This window comes from Cyprinus carpio, chromosome B5, assembly GCF_018340385.1.
Source record: "Cyprinus carpio isolate SPL01 chromosome B5, ASM1834038v1, whole genome shotgun sequence".
Classification (NCBI taxonomy): Eukaryota; Metazoa; Chordata; class Actinopteri; order Cypriniformes; family Cyprinidae; genus Cyprinus; species Cyprinus carpio.
Window position 1 is genome coordinate 9,734,211 of NC_056601.1, and position 17,062 is coordinate 9,751,272.

The 17,062-nt window shown below is 35.2% G+C and overlaps 2 protein-coding genes across 2 annotated transcripts; both read right to left on the bottom strand.

Moving 5' to 3' along the window:
• Positions 1 to 369: 369 nt before the first annotated feature.
• LOC109090650 (5'-AMP-activated protein kinase catalytic subunit alpha-1) lies at positions 370 to 13,046 on the bottom strand. Its single transcript, XM_019104472.2, has 10 exons — positions 12,887 to 13,046; positions 9,320 to 9,461; positions 8,918 to 9,011; positions 7,765 to 7,909; positions 7,564 to 7,651; positions 7,206 to 7,430; positions 6,935 to 7,084; positions 5,810 to 6,158; positions 3,683 to 3,809; positions 370 to 3,009 (listed from the first exon to the last, which is right to left on the bottom strand). Exons 1-10 carry the CDS (start codon positions 12,981 to 12,983, stop codon positions 2,705 to 2,707), a joined length of 1,722 nt encoding a protein of 573 aa, XP_018960017.1. The 5' UTR covers positions 12,984 to 13,046; the 3' UTR covers positions 370 to 2,704.
• A 597-nt stretch (positions 13,047 to 13,643) lies between these two features.
• ifitm1 (interferon induced transmembrane protein 1) lies at positions 13,644 to 14,200 on the bottom strand. Its single transcript, XM_019104496.2, has 2 exons — positions 13,970 to 14,200; positions 13,644 to 13,883 (listed from the first exon to the last, which is right to left on the bottom strand). Exons 1-2 carry the CDS (start codon positions 14,156 to 14,158, stop codon positions 13,713 to 13,715), a joined length of 360 nt encoding a protein of 119 aa, XP_018960041.1. The 5' UTR covers positions 14,159 to 14,200; the 3' UTR covers positions 13,644 to 13,712.
• Positions 14,201 to 17,062: the final 2,862 nt, after the last annotated feature.

Sequence of the window (17,062 nt, forward strand, 5' to 3'; positions counted from 1 at the left end):
ATAAAAATCATGAACTATTAATATAATGAAAAAATAAATGTGACACGTGACAACTTGGCCTGACAAAATGTATAAAAAATACTTAGCCTAAGAACAATTTTAACCCTTTGGATAAACTTTATGGTTTTATTGTACTTGTTTGCTCAACAAAAATATTAGAATACATAAAAAAAAAAGATTTTAATTTTTTGTATTTATTTTACTAGTTAATTAAAAACAAAACAAAAAAAGAAGAAAAAGAAGTCTGACTTAAAAGTTCTGTGTAGCCTACTGTATATGCTTACTACTGTAATTAAAGTTAGTTATCAAACATTTCTTTTAAAATAGTCACATAACATACACCATGTTTTCAAAAGATACAATACAATCATTTTTCATGTATCAGTTTATTAGGCAGTTGTATTTACAAATCTTTTCAACTGTAAATTATCAGTAAATTTACATTGGCAAGCCTCCATGAGGTGCATCTCTGCAAAGATAATCAACATAAATGCCGTTAATAGAAGAACATCAACAGATTTTCTAAACTTCTTTTCGATGGCTGAAGAAACAGCCTGTGGAGACACTGAAATAGTTCCCTAGTGATAAAGAAGAGTTAACATTTGAATTAAGACAACTACACAGGGAAATAACCTTTTGGGGGGGGGGGGATTTGTCTTAAGCTGACTTGCAAAGCACAGATTGTCAAGTTTTAGCGAAAAAAAAAAAAAATCTCATTAATAGAGATTCTGAAATGATTTAGAACAAAACAACATCATCCTTTTAGGAAACTAGATCTTGAACATAAAGACTCAAGAATTCCAGAAGGTCAAATCAGAATTACTGGCCTTAAATAATCTATTTTTCTTTTTTAAGAACTAAGAGTTATTTCTTTAATGTGGTAAGAATGTGTGTTTAGACATTCAGACTATAAATGTAAATATGCTATGCCATACATACCACAGAATAAATGTATTATTTAAAATGACGTCTTAGCTTTTTTAGCATCGAATTTGGGATATTTAATTTGAACATAGCTGGAGCTCTGGGCAGGCAAATGAACCAGAGCAACTTACTTAAAACTTTTATTATTTTCATTTTCATCTATGAAACATACGTTGAAAGAACTGATCTTAAGAAGATGATTACTCCTGTCAGTAAGCTCCTACATAATTTCATTCATTGTTAAAAGGTTGCAGTTCTTTCCTTTGTGGACTTTTGTAGAATTTTGTTTATTACACAGACTCATATGAGGGCACATAAAGTCACATGCAAGTAGGAAGCGCTTTACTATTTTTTGATCTTACGATTATGACTTTGCAAACACAGTATTAAGACATGGCTATATGATTCGCTCAGGAGATTGATCAGTATGCGTCAATATTTCAACTCTTATTTGATCTTTTTTTTTCCATTTTCATTGTGGTGATCAACTTTATTAGATACTTCAGCTGTGTTTTTTTTTTTACATCTCAGCCAACATTAAAAAAAAAAAGTTTTAATACTAATCTTACTACAGAGATTTAATGTGTAAAAGTGTGCGCGTGGGTGGGTGGGGGGGTGATACAAATACATTTGATTTCTTTCTTTAAGGAGAACTTCTTTTTCAAGCAACGACTGTTTTGTAAAACAACTAAAATAATAATAAAAAAGAAAAAGTTTTTGATAAAGCAGTGTATGGAATAAAACATCTTACAGCGATACAATCAAATATTTCTTTTTAAAAAATCCAGTCCAATATCACAATTTTAATACAATCTACAACCCCATTTAAAGCACTGATAAATATAAATCCAAATGCATGTTTAAATTCTGTATATACTTCGATTTATGTAAAATGTGAGAGAATAGAGAAAAAAAAAAAATCTAACTAAGGTGTGACAAACAAACAAAAATCTATGAAACAGAGGCAAGGACATTTCACTCCTTCAGGATAAACTGGTTTAATATTGGTCTCTTCCTTAAGAAAGGCTGACTTATCAAGTTGTCCCTTTGTGTTAAAGTGCCCACCACGTTTAATTGGCCCCACTTTTTAAGACGGCTCCTCCTAATCGAGTGCCCTTTCCAGTAGGCCACATCAATGGGATAACCAGTTCTGACACTGGCCCACAAAAACTTACAGGTAAAACTGTGCAAAAGCGCTTTCTGTCTTACTCATCGTCCCACATGCCTCACAAGGGCTCTTTCTTTATACATCTCTTGGTCCGCCAAGAATCACAACAGCATTGTGTACAGTACAGCTAGCTCAGTGTACAACTCATTTAAATGCACCTCTACGCCTCACTCTGCAAGGAAATCCTTGCTATAAAACCCAGAAAAGAATTGTAAAACCATCTCTAAAAGAGTTTAGACACTATAAAGTGGCTTAGCATAGCAATCTTTCTGACATCTTAACTGTGGCACAAAAAACAACCTCCATCCTTTTCCTCCTTGTACCTTTTCTCAATCCTCTTAAACAGGCTGATCTAGGCGACTGTTGTGCCACAGACCATTCAGCTTTTTCATGCGAGTGGGATGCATGGAGTCTTGAGTCCGTCCGCATTCTTATTGCTCTAAAGACACTGAGAGAGAAAAAAAAGAGACGAAAAGAACAGAGATAGAAGGACTGCTGTGGATGATGACACAGATATCAGAGGACGAAGAGGTAGACAGTATTCCAGAAGAAAGAGATTGAAAGGGAAGACAGAGGAGAGTGAGAGAGAGAAGGCATCAGAGGAACCACAAGTTATCGTGCTAGCAGCTTGATGAGGTTGGCGCACATCTCAAAGAACTCTATGGTGTGACTTCCTGGACGGGGGAGGATCTCTCCCCCTGCGGAATCCACTGAGGAGGTAAGAGAAGAAGCCAGAGAGCCTTCTGCCGCTCTCCCTCCGGATATCGGAGGCGTGGAGGGAGCGGACATGTCGCCCTTTGCTGCATCCTCACATTCGTTTTTTTCATTCCTGTCGTTCTTTAAGGTAGTCCGGTTGTTACCGACTGAGCCAGAGCGGTGAGGTGTGGCAGTCCCTGATTTTATTTCTATCATGTCATCTAAATGAAACAGAACAGAAGGCTTTAGAGAGCGAAATATACAGAAAACACTCTCCAGAACACTCCGCAACAGAATTTCGGTAAACAATTTAAGTTACGATTCCTTTTCTGGAATGCTCACTGAGATTTTAGCAGAACCAATATAACAATTAAGAAATAAATATTTTGTTTTAATTTACATTCTTACGTAAAGTGTTTTCAAATTTCATGCTAACTTTTTAATAAAAATAACTACACTAACACAATGCAATAACTAGTTTTAAATGCCAAAAAACATTTTATATAATATTATTATTATTTAGATAGACAGACAGTCAGAAAGAATGTGGTTAAATTAAATTCATTTTTATAAAATACTACTGATTACGAAACTCAAAATGTGTATTTTTACATGTTGTCAAATGAACAACCATTGAGCAACTACACTGTCACAGTCTCACAAGACTTAAGTAATGAATAACATGGTAACACTTTGGACATCCTGAAATAATATTTGCATTCAGTACAAGAGTCCGATTTATTCAGTTACCACTCTGTGTGATTCATATCCTTATGTGTGATTATGTATACATTTTTATATCTTTAAATTAATCACTATAAATTAAAGTGACATGTAAATAAATAATACGTTTTAAAGCACTGAATAAAGCCACACACACAAAGTGAGTTTTACCATCTATGCTCCTGAAGTCTAGTAAATAGGTCCTGCTGTCCACCTGGTAGAGCTGGAGGCTCATCTTTGTATGTATGCCAGTGACTGGGTTCTTCCTCCGCACTCGCAAGTAATAAGGATTAACTACCTATCAAACCACAGAGGAAATAAAAAAGGTCAGCAGAGTACAATGTGACTGTAATGGATCTAAAGTTCATTAATATTCAGCAACGCTTTTAACTTTAAAAGGGACTGGTACATTGCACTGCAAGACTGTTTGCACTGTTTTGAGAAAGTCTGAATGGTGTACTCCTGGATAGCAAGTTTTCAGTTTCACATGATCAGAGGCCGTTATGAGATAACACAAAGAATGAAAACAATTATAAACAAAATCATGTAGGCCATTTCCCTCTAAAACGATGACTCACTCAGTCATACATGAACTTCTGCCACAGGTTGACAATCATCATTTCAGTTTAAATTAAGGCATACATCAAAATAATTAAATAATTATTTGTCCTTTTGTATTTACATTTAAGGAAGTATGTCTGCTACAACATCGTTTTATTCCTCTTGTAGGCATTTTTTTCATACTGTGATTGACAAAAAAAAAAAAAAAAAAAAAAAAAAAAAACTGATCATCTGTAAATTTATGTTTCATCCACAGATGTCGACAGAGAGCCCAGAATTCCACAGTAAAATGTTAAAGGGTTACTCCACCGCAAAATGAAAATTTTGTCATTATTCACTTACCCCCATATCGTTCCAAATGCGTAAAAGATTTTTTCATCTTCGGAACACAATTTAAGATATTTTGGATGAAAACCGGGAGGCTTGAGACTGTCCCATAGACTGCCAAGTAAGTAACAGTGTCAAGGTCCAGGAAAGTATGAAAAGCATCGTCAATATAGTCCATCTGCCATCAATGATTCAACCGTAACGTTATGAAGCGACAAGAATACTTTTTGTACACGAAGAACCCAAAAATCACGACTTTATTTAACAATTTCTCTTCTCTGTTTCTCTCCAAATCAGCGTAGCGCCATTTTGTCAAATCTGAGCAGTACGCAGGCGGTGTACACTCTTCTCAGAAGAGCGTACATCACCTGCGTACTGCTCAGATTTGTCCAAATGGCACTATGATTACTGATTTGGAGAGAAACAGAGATTGTGTTCCGAAGACAAACGAAGCTTTTACGGGTTTGGAATACATGGGGGTAAGTGATTAATGACAAAATTTTCATTATGGGGTGGAGTATCCCTTTAAAGCACCAAATCAGCATATTAGAATGATTTCTGAAAGATTGTGAAGACAGAATGGCTGCTGAAATGCAGCTTTGCAATCACAGGAATAAATACAACTTTAAGAAAACTATTTAAAAAAGAACACTGATTTTAAATCCTGTTTTACTGTACCAAACAGATGCAGCTTTGTGAGCATAAAAGACTTTTAAAAAGGTTTCAAAAACATATCTAAAAATATCTTACTGACCCCAAACAAATTTTGTCCTTAATACATTAGAGGTTATGTTTAGCTCCAAGGTGTTATAATAATGACAGTAAGATATGCAGAGATCATATTGTAAAGATTTCTTTTAACATTCTATTTGGCATGCCTGTACATCTCTGTGTGTGTGTGTGTGTGAGACAGAGAGAGAGAGAGAGTGGGCAAGTTTTTCCATTTATAGAATCTACAAGAAGCCCTAAAACATCTTTCCCACAAGGCAGAGATGGAATTTAGCCTAAGCTCATGAACCTCAGGAGGACAAGCAGTAGAAATGCACTTCACTCTATTTATCTGTTTTTACCACTCCTCCACCCTGTATTACTACAATTTCTATTTTCCAGTCCCTAAACTGACTAACTGGTTCCTTGTCTGGATGCAATTTATTCCTATAGTCTGTTCCAAAACATGGCAACAACATATGACTCATCTTAAAGGGACAGTTCACCCACAAAATTCAATCACCATTTACTCACCCCTTATGTCATTCTTATATTGCATTGGACAGCATTTTCATTGTAAAATATATTTTTCCGTGTTCCGCAGAAGAAAGCATTTCATACAGGATAACTCTTTAAATGCTAAACAGTGCAGTGTTCCTACAAATGTAAAGTACAACCCAAAACACAAGCACGGGCGCTTACCTTCCATTCATAGTCCAACTGCTTCATAGCACGACAGACCTCACTCATGATATCATTCGGTCTGCTCTGGCTACGGATTCCCAGGTGCCACTTGGCCCGCCGGACACCGAGATGCTTGGACTTTTGGGGGTTAAGCTCATCCAGCGTGTGTCGAGGACGTGGCTGGGATTCAGTCACCAGGAATGGCACTCTCTCGGGGTGAATCTTCGCAGAGTGGTGCGCAGGCAGGTCATCTAGGAAGCTGTCCGGGGGGCTGGAGGCCAAATAGAAATCTTTGGCCTCGTTCATAATGCGCCGGTTGTCTATGATCAAGTGATAGGCCACAGCAAGAGGATCCTGGTGATTGTGACTGCAAAGAAAGCAAGGGCAAAAACAGGACAGATGAGAGTTTATAGTTTGACTGCAGTGCCACTGAAAGAGCTTACATGCTAGTACAGCTCAATTCCTGAAACATTTAACTCTTTTAGGTGTTTCTCTCAACAACAGGTAGTTTAAAAAAAATGAGTTACAATTTTAAATCAGTCTAATGAGCAGAGAGAATTCTTTTATAGCTAAGTGAAATGGACATTTTAACTGTAACATACCCAAATGTAACAAAACTGCGATATTGACGAAAATTTTGTTTTTTAAATTTTGCTAATAATGATGATGAGATATTATACTTTTTTTTATTTAAAAAGGATCATACCTACCATGAACTAACAATAAACAGTTGTATTTTTTTATTAACTATCATTAACAAAGATTAATAAATAATAACAAATGTATTGCTGTTTAGTTAGATGTATTATCTAATGGAATGGTGTTACCAAATTTTGAATACTGAAATAATGTTTTAATAGGGAACTAAAACAGCTAGTAGGTTGATGAAATCTAATCAAATCAGGAAATCTTTATCAAAAGCCGGGATTAGATGCTAACATGAATGTCCTTCGCAAAAGTTTAAATATCCTGAATTTGTGATCATATAAAAAACCTTGCATTTTATATCTACACCACTGCAATTCCCCATTTCAAATGCCAGTCATAATTTCCTCTGATATGAAATTTCCCTCCAGTGCATAGACACCCTAAAGAAGTGTAAGTAACAAAAGGTGTGATGCAAAAAGGAAAACGCACACAAACCTGTACAAGCAGTTGAGCACCTCCTCCTCAGTGCACTCAAACTTCTCGCACACCTCCTTCAGTGCCTCCTCATCAATCATATTACTGCTATATGCAGCGTCCTCTGGGAACAGATACTTGGGGAGATCTTGTTTAAACCACTCATCCTCCCTAAAAATGGAGAGCAACGAACAGAGAAAGAGATTTGCCCTTTTAGAAATCTTGCTCTCCACATCCTAATAGTTTTGGCATTGCTAAAATTGAAATGGACAGTGGCTGTGTAGTTTCTGACCGAATCTCTTTAATGGTGGCTCTCTTCATGGGGTCCACCTGGAGCATGTGTTTCAGAAGGCTAATAACGGAGGAGTGCAGATACTGAGGCGTGAAGAAGATCCCATCGCAGATCTTCTTGAACAGTGTTGGCACGTGGTCATCGTCAAATGGCAGCGTTCCACACAGCAGAGCGTACAAAATCACACCACTGCTCCAGATGTCCACCTCAGGCCCTGCGTATAACCTGAGCAAGAACAGCGAGAAATTATAAATGAACGGACAACACAAAGCCATTCAAAACAACACAGGGCATTATCGTAGGAGGATGAGAGCAGGTTGAGATTATTTCAAATTAAAAAAACCAATGCAAACAGTACCTTCCAGAGATGACTTCAGGAGCAGCATAATTAGGAGAACCGCAACTCGTCCTTAAGAATTCTCCATCTGACATCATGTTTGACAAGCCTACATGAAGAAAGGTCAAAGTTTAAGTTAGTATGGCTTGTAATATAAACATTAAAGAAAGAGCAAATCCACCAACAGCCTAACTTGTTTCTTAATATGAAGAGTTCACATACCAAAGTCTGCAATCTTGGCATTCATGTGTGCATCCAGCAGGACGTTCTCAGGCTTGAGGTCTCTGTGCACCACCATATGTCTGTGGCAGTAATCCACCCCTGAGATGATCTGCTGGAACAGACGCCTGCTCTCCTTCTCGTCCAACTGACCAGAGATGCAGGAACATGTTTTTACACATTTCCCATGTGGACTGACCTGAACATTCAGTTTACAGTTCCCCTTCTGCAGCCTACTGTGCCATTTTTGTGGCTCCTGATATATACTACTTTTTAAACGTTTGGGGTCGGTTTTTGATAGATGTCTTACATTCACCATATAATATATATTTTAATATTTAATTTATTCTTTTGATGGCAAAACTACATTTTCTGCACATGATCCCTCGGAAATCATTCTAATAAGCTGATTTTGTGCTCAATAAACATTTCTTATTACTATCAGGGTTGAAAACAGTTGTGCCACTTAAAATATTTGTAGAAACTGATGCAAAAATCTTAAATGCAATGAATTTTTTTTTTTTTTTTTTTACAATTTTCTGTCATTTTTGACCAATTTAATGCATGCTGAATAAATGTAATGTTTCTGAATAAACTTTTTAAAATATTTATATTTAAAAAATAAAAATAAAATTCCAAAATTTGAAATAGTAGTGTACATTTTTTTTATTAATTCTTAGCAGAAGAACATATTTCAGATGAACTGTAATAAACAAATACCAAATTACTTGCATTCTATTTAGGATTTCAAGATTACAGATCATTCAAACCTAAATTGTATGGCTATTGGTTAACTATTGTAATCAAAATGAACTTTTTCTTTCTGTGGAGCTCTGTTTGATTGACAAGCATGCAGATGCTCTATGATGTATCTGATTAACGTGTGTGGCATAAATTTATCACTTTCTGCTGGTCAATCCGCAAAACTGAAATGTTCTCGTTGTAAGAACACCACATTAAAATTTAAGTAAATGTATTTTTCCACTATAAATTATTTAACAACTTTAAAAAGCCAGAACTGATGGAGCATCTCTAGGCACAGCACAAAGACCAAACTACACAACAACTAAATTAAGTCAATTATTTTCATTATCCATTATAATCAATTCATTTTCAGGCCCTAATCATATCCCACAAATTAAAACTGAAGATGTACCTTTCCATTTTTACAGATGTAGTCAAAGAGTTCTCCTCCTGACACATATTCCATTACCATGAAGATGTCTGTTGGTGTGCTGATGACTTGGTAACTACGAAAAAAACAAAATGCACAAATTTGCAAAGAATACATGTCACTGGTTCTGTCAGTGTAGTCAATGAAATGCATCTTCAGAACTATGCAAAAATCTCAAATGTGTACAAAATGTTTGCATCATTTAAAAAAAAAAAAAAAAAAAAAAAAATCTGACCTTTCCCTATTTAGTACTGATTTAGAGACTAATTTAGACATATTTCAAGGCTTCGACATTTTCACTTCTGCTATTCACTACTATTGAATAGAACACTGCAAATTCATCATCTGTGTATTAGAATACAGATGGAATGAATCAGTACTCACAGTTTGATTATATGCGGGTGACGGAAGAGTTTGAGGTTCTGGATCTCGCGTCGAATCTTCCCCACCACATCCAGACTGCGGATCTTCTGCCGGTTCAGAATCTTTACCGCCACCTGGTGCTTTGTCAACTCATGCTGGCCCACTGCATAGACAGGTAGAAGAAACAAATGTTTGTGAAGGATTACATTTATGCAAATTTACAATAAAATAAATGTCCAATGTGTTTCTGACAAAGATACAAAATTAGCGCCAGTGGGTGACAGGTCTGTTCTGATAAGGCCACGGAGAGCAGTGGAAAAATTGCTACTTGCTAATAAAATGCAAGCAACCATATAATCATACTTACTATAGCAAAATAAACAGACATTTGAAAAGGAGCAGAAAGTGTTCTCTCAATGTTTTGCTGTTGATGGCAACGGCTGTTTGTACAAATGGTACAAATACATGTGTCACTTGGTAATTTGGCTAAAACTAATACTTTTTCACCCAGTGTTTACTCCACACTGGTAAACCACACATTTGCTGCTGTATACATTTATAAAATTGTCCATTTTACTAGGACAATATTTCAGCCTAATCAATTTGCAAATTTTCAGGCCATTGCCATTTCCGGTAATAATAATAATAATAACAATAATTATAATATACTATTATTTGATATTACCAATACTGATTTCCATTTTGGTTAGCTTAATATCAACACTGTTACTGTAATATCTGCATCCTGAAATAAACACTGAGTTAAATGACACTCAAACAGCTGCAAGTCAACTAGGGATATGCCGGTATCAAATTTTCCTGTTGCAATTAATTGATAATGCTTTTATCACGGTGTATGGTATTATCACGGTATTGAAATTTAGTTTAAAAAGTGGTCACAATACAGTATAACAGGTTAAATAACGTTTTTCTTATAACAAAATTAACTGAACATTTAAATACAATAAAGCAATACAGAAAAAATATATAAAGTTAAAAGTTTTACACAGATTAAAGTGCAAAAGAACTATAAAGACCAAGAGGTATCACTTTACAATAAGACCTAATTAGTTAACCTTAGTTAATGCATTAACATTCACAATGCAACATTTGCTACAGAAGTTATTAATCTTTGTTAAAAAATAAAAGTCTTAATTCATGTTAGCTCATTAAATAACACAGTTGCAACTTTCGATTATAAGGTGTTATTAAATATTGGAATACCTAAGATTAATGAATGTTCAGAAGAATTTTTCATTGGCAGATTATGTTAACTAATGAAGCCCTAATGTAAAGTGTGAATGAACAATAAAGAATCAAAACACTTTCAAACAATATCTAGGGCATGTTGTAGTCCAGATTAAAATTATGGGAAAACAAAAGTTTGAAAATAAATAGCCTATTAAGTCTAAACATTTAAGTATTTGGCACTGTGATGAACAACATAGTGAATACACAAACCTGAATGGCTACTTACAATTATTTAAATAGGTTTTAGAATGTAGCAGCTGCTTTATTTTATGGGGTTTCCAGGGTAAGGGCTGCATTTTCTGCAGTTTAGCGCCATCTGCTGTCAGAGAGTGAATGTGTTTTCATTCAGCGCGTCTCTCACTGTTCCTCCATGTGCTTCTCATGCATGCTTGTTTACATCAGAGCGCACACATCTTTCAAGAAGCATACAGCGATGTTGTGCATTTTGACCAGTTGATGGGAAAAGAGTTCTTAAAATGCATTCCAAATTCTGAATAATTTTTAATATATAATTATTCACGGTATTTAGAAGTGCCCACAATAACAATATCGTGCATATTCATTACCGTGATATATCGCATTACCGAATACCGGCACATGTCTAAAGTCAACTCCTTTGAGGCTTGCATTAACATCATGGAGAAAGTTAATGTGCGAGGTTCACCGCACTTATACTCAATTTTTCCATAAACTATTTTCTTAAGGGCAAAGGCCTTGCCAACCAGCTTCTTATAAGTTTGGATATTGCTGCATCAATAAGTGCTGAAGGCCGTACACTGAACCATTCCTAGAAGCTGGGTATGGTCTCGGTTAAGTTGCAACATTTAAAAACAGGCTGCCTGCATTAACTAGACTGCTCTAGTTATGCATTAACACAAACTCAGTCATGCAGAGGAAATTCTGTGTGTGTGTGTAACCACAGACCTCACAAATTTCTTAGTACTAAAACATCGCTGTCAACCTTGTTTATAAAGGCTACTTGTTAGATTGTTGATTAGTAGGTTCCATGTTCTGTCAGCAGTACACAAACTTCTCTTTTCCCAGAAATCTTTACACACAACACACATCCTGTCTTGAAACCTTTGTTTTGCATCATGTATTGCCCCATAACACAGGCAAATGCATTAGTTTCAGGGGCACAGCAAGCTAGAAAGCCATGGCTTAGTACAGTAGGCATTTCATTATTGCATCAGATGTGGTGTCACTGGTGTGGGAAAAAAGGAAACATGATTGAGAAAGAGTGGACTTTTTGAAATGTCACTAACTGTTGGGTGCTCCTTGGCAAACATGCAGTTAAAAGTATGTTAATCAATTAATGTGTCTTTGATTCATCTGATTTAAAAGCAAATATTTATTTTCAGTATTTAATTTTTAACATTATATATAATGTTCTTCTAACTGTGCAAACTGAAGAATGTATCTATGCAGGCTATGCTATACATGAACTGGTATATGCAATAAAAGGTAAAAAAAAATAAAGATTATATCCTAAAACTTGACCACCATAATAAAGTTAAAGACAAGCACAGACTAAAAACATATTTACTTATCTGGATAAAGTAATTATATTACGTTTATACTCTATTACAACTAATAAAAATATAACTATTCTGTTTCACTATATTTCAAAAGGTTTTTTTTTTTTATAGACAAAAGTTATTCACTACTGTAAAGTGACGTGACTGCCGGATGTTTTATTAAGAATCGATTATTATAAAGTTGCACCCCAATTTAAGACAACGCTAGCCTGACAAATACGGATGTCATTAATTGCCATAAATATAACTTACATGTCATCTTCGATTACTGAAGTCAAGACTGGATCACAGAAAAAGCGCAAGTATTTTTAATTGATCGGACTCATAGCATGCACCTAATCGGCTAAATTACGTTTTTTTAAAAAAAAAAAACTATTTTCTTGTCATTCTGACAAAGACTTTATGACTAGCTGCATCTGTCGTTGTCATTTGGCCTGTGCATGAGCGAATCTATCAATCCTCAGCAAACTGCAACTTCAGAATACTAATCACTTCATAAACCATGAAGCTAACCAGGTTAGCTGCGACCAATCCCTCTACAAACCAGACTAACACAAAACATGCACGCACATATTCAGAAAACCACGTCAGCATCGATCGGCTAACATTATCAACGCTGACCTTCGCAGAAATCTTTGTTGTTAATGTTTGTTTCATGACTACACTGTGATTAGCCAACAAGTGCTGCAGCTTGTGCTGCTGCTTGAGCCGCACTTAAAGGCTCAATCTTCTCCAGTTTTGCTTTACTGTCTTCAATACAACAATAACACAAAACCCAGAACACATCGGACAGCTTTACCTTTGACTTTTCCAAAAGTTCCCACTCCTAGGGTGTCTCCGAGAATATAATGTCCGATTTTCACCCTGCCTTCATGTTTCTGTTTGTCCGTCGCCATCTTCGCTCCGAGGCCCTACCTGAGAGAGAGAGAGATACAGCAGCGTCTCTACTGACAACTACCGGTACAGAAGAGCGCGCCAAAACAACAGGTTTCAAACGCTAGGATTAATGTTTAATACATAAGTAAAAAACATTAATTATTAACTAAAATAATGAACTAATTAACTAAAATGAATACAAAAAAATTATAAAAAATAATTATTCTATTATAAAAAAAATTATTAAAAAAAATTCTTCTTCTTCTTCTTCTTCTTCTTCTTCTTATTATTATTATTATAGCAGGAATAAGTGATTAACTGGCTAAATTTAAGTGTTGTTTGAGACCACACACACAGAGAGAGACTGCATGTGTCCTGGAAAGTTTATTTATTTATTTATTTATTTATTTATTTATTTATTTATTTATTTGTGTTGTTAAATTATTATTGTTATACTGCAGTTCAAATTTATGTTTATCTGTATTTTTTGAAAGAAAGAAATACTTTTATTCAGCAAAGACATGTGAAATTGATTTATATATATATATATGTTGTTATATATCACAGGTTCAAAAAAACGAAATAAATAAATACACAGCTGAACTGCATAGCTAATGTGTATATGTATATATGTATATGCTGTATTTATATGACAATGACCAAACAAGAACAAATCAAAGTTTCAACAAATATGAATGTTTTAATGAAAGGCAAATAAAAACATTCAGACATTTAATTCTTTGAAGAAGTTAATAACGGGGATGACTTGATACGACTGGACTAAATGACTTGGATAGGACAATGATGATGATAAGTAAAGAGATGGAACCAATAATGGCGGCAGCAATGTTTAGCTTGCGAGCTCTATTGCCATAAGACCGAGCCATTGGGATGTCTCCAAGCAGTCTGTTGTCCCTGGCCTGAGACACAAAAAATATATGATAAGCCTCAGGTATTTGTAAAGCAGCAGGACAGTTATATAATTACATATATGTATATTGCTTACCTTAATTGAGTTGTAAAAGGCCCCGAACCCAAGACAGCAAGGGTTACAGAAGTGAAGATTGAATGTGGAAAAAATGATATCATCATTGACTTTTTGGTCAGGCATGGAGAGTATTACTGGCTGGGCAGTGGAGACTCTGTCGTCCTGCTTCATGCTCTCCCCAGGTGCTGGGTAGTTCTGCGTCGCCATGTCAATTCAATACCAAGAAGCTGCTCTCAGTGATGTTTGCAAGTGTTCAGCTCTCTTTTATAGAAAGGTCTAACTGGTGCATGTGTGTTTTGCAATGACAAGGAATACTGGGTGGAGTTAAAGGGATAGTTCACTCAGAAACAATGTCTGAGAGTGGAGTTTTGTGTGTGTGTGTGTGTGTGTGTGTGTGTAATGTGCAATTTTCATTTTTGGGTGAACTACCCCATTGCAAAACTACTAAATGTTTTCAGTGTTTATACAACACAAATACACACTTTCTTCAGTAAAACACTAGCAATGATTTTTTGTTGAACCCATGTTTCTTGGTGATTCATAATATGCAAGTAAAAGGGTGCTGTCACTTTAAGAGTCAAAAATTAATAACTGTGGCTCCTAGAAAAAACAAACATTTTTAATATATATTTATTTTTTAGCCCAGAGGCTGGGTGAATATGGGACAGAACACATGCTGGGCTAACCCAGTGAAGTGGGTTAAACAATACCAGTGGCAACAGCGTTTAAGTGCTTGAATGGTGGCTGGCACTTTAATGCTCTCTCCTAACAAGCTGATGATCTGAATCTAGTGTATCAATTAAGGGAGACATGGAAAATGTGCAGAACAGGGGGCCCCCAGGACCAGGCCACTCCAGACCACTGTCTTTCGCACCTTCTCAACAAACCTGACAAAGATCCTCATATTTGAATTAGTATTTACAGATTAACCCAATCCTCTAAATCTTTGTACAATATACAACACAACATGTTTACATGATATCTTCATTCTCACTAGGCCTACATCATATCTTTATTTTTAATGAGTAGGCTTACTTCTTAATATAAGATATCTTATACCATTTGAATGTGTATACAATATTGGCTACATTTAAACTCATTTAACAAACATTTTAGAAAAATGAAACATTTAAAAGTAATTTAAGTGAAATCAACCAGCCCTTGTTATCCTGTTTTCTCTGTGCTGGATCTTGTGCCAGGTGTGTGCCGAATTTCAACTCCCTGACAATGCCTTTTTGTTTATCTTTGTGTTAAATTGGAGGTTTGACACCTAAATTTGTTATATGCTCACTTACTTTTTTTTTTAAACATCAGTATAGTGTATTTGCTGCCTAAAGGTTTTTGTTTAATTTTTTTTCTCATGTGACAATATTCAAGAAATCACCTTCTCTTTCCTCTGAGGTAAAAGGAAGTTGGTCAACCTAGGTTTTGTAACATTGCAGTGTATCTTTAAATATTGCAACATTATTGAGAATTAAACTTACTCAAAGTCAGTAAAAGTGTTTTCTTTTGTGCAATATTCATCCATCATCCATTCTTCAAACCAAAACCGCTTGTCCTAAGTAGTGTCATTTAGGCTATCCTAGTGCCGAAAAAACACATATACACTCTTAATAATAAAAGTGCTTCATGATGCCATAGAAAAACCTTTTTTCTAAATAGTTCCATAAAGAAACTTTAACATCTCTAGAATATTTCTGTTTCACAAAAGGTTCTTTGTGGTGAAAAAAGGTTCTTCAGATTATAAAAAAGTAACAAGATGTGGTTCTTTAAAATACCTTTGACTGAATGGTTCTTTGTGGAACCAAAAATGGTTCTTATGGCATCGCTGTGGAGAACCTTTTAAGCAGCTTTATTTTTAAGAGTGTACACACATCTACAGGCAATGTTTTGAAGTAGCTTCATGTTAAAAAGCAACAATTTCAGTGTTAAAAAAAAAACATTTATGAAATGAATTCAATTTTAGCTTTATTGCAGCTCTACAGAAGATAGTGTCATTGATCAGGCTCAGTTTATTCCTTGATATGATATGATATGATATGATATGATATGATATGATATGATATGATATGATATGATATGAAATCTTTATTTCGATCAAGAACAAACTTAACATCGTAAATTCAACAACTTGTAAATTAGGTACAAGAATGAAATCATACAGGAGCAGCATCCCCCAGAAGTCACAAGAGAACTAGTCTTTCTTTTTTGGGTTTGGTATGTTTTCGTCACAAACTTTTAATGATAAGTAAACTGTATGTCGCAATGATGCTTGCTCATGCTAAGAGTCATTTTTATTTGAGTTAAAATGATAATGCCAAATGTGATTAAATTCATGCAATGGAATTAATTATTTACAATCATTTATATTAAGTTTGTTTATGGGCTAGTTGTCATGTCTCCACGTCTGAAGACCGCTAAGCGCAGGACATTGTTAACATGACAGCAGCTTGATTTGCGCCGCTCCGGTGAAGCTAACTTCAGCTAAAAAATGGAGAATAATCAACCTCCACTCGCAGTCGGGAAGAGGAAGCTTCTTACTGACTTTTTTTTTGAGGGGTAATTTTCTCTCTCTATATATCTTTCCACTATATTTATCAACTCCATGTAGGGGCTTTTGTATTCCTTGCGTAAGTTATTATTAGGTCTGGTTCTGGGGTGCTAGAGATCTCGATGAAGATGAGTGACAGCTTTTTAGTAATTATAAAGGGATTGCTCGTTGTGCGGTTTCTGTGCTATATATGTAATCCATTCAGAATTGTATAAAACTTGTTTTTCATGCTGCTAAGACCAATGGGAATTACATCGGCATATAAATGCGGGATTTACTATTGAAATAGCTATAATTGATATATTGATAGCCATAGTCAGTTCCTGAATAAAGCAGACTTTTGGACTGAAATGGTTGAATAGTCTGCTGACCGATAGACTCACTCATAACAGTTCCTTGTCTCCACCTACTGGACCTAACTATGTAAACTGCACTTAAATCGTTGAAAAACACAGACTGACACCCGTTCATGTCACAATTTACATTTTTAATATCTAATAAACTAGTTTCTTGCATTTAAACGCCTTTTGGAACAAACATTATTATCACAAAGTGTCAAT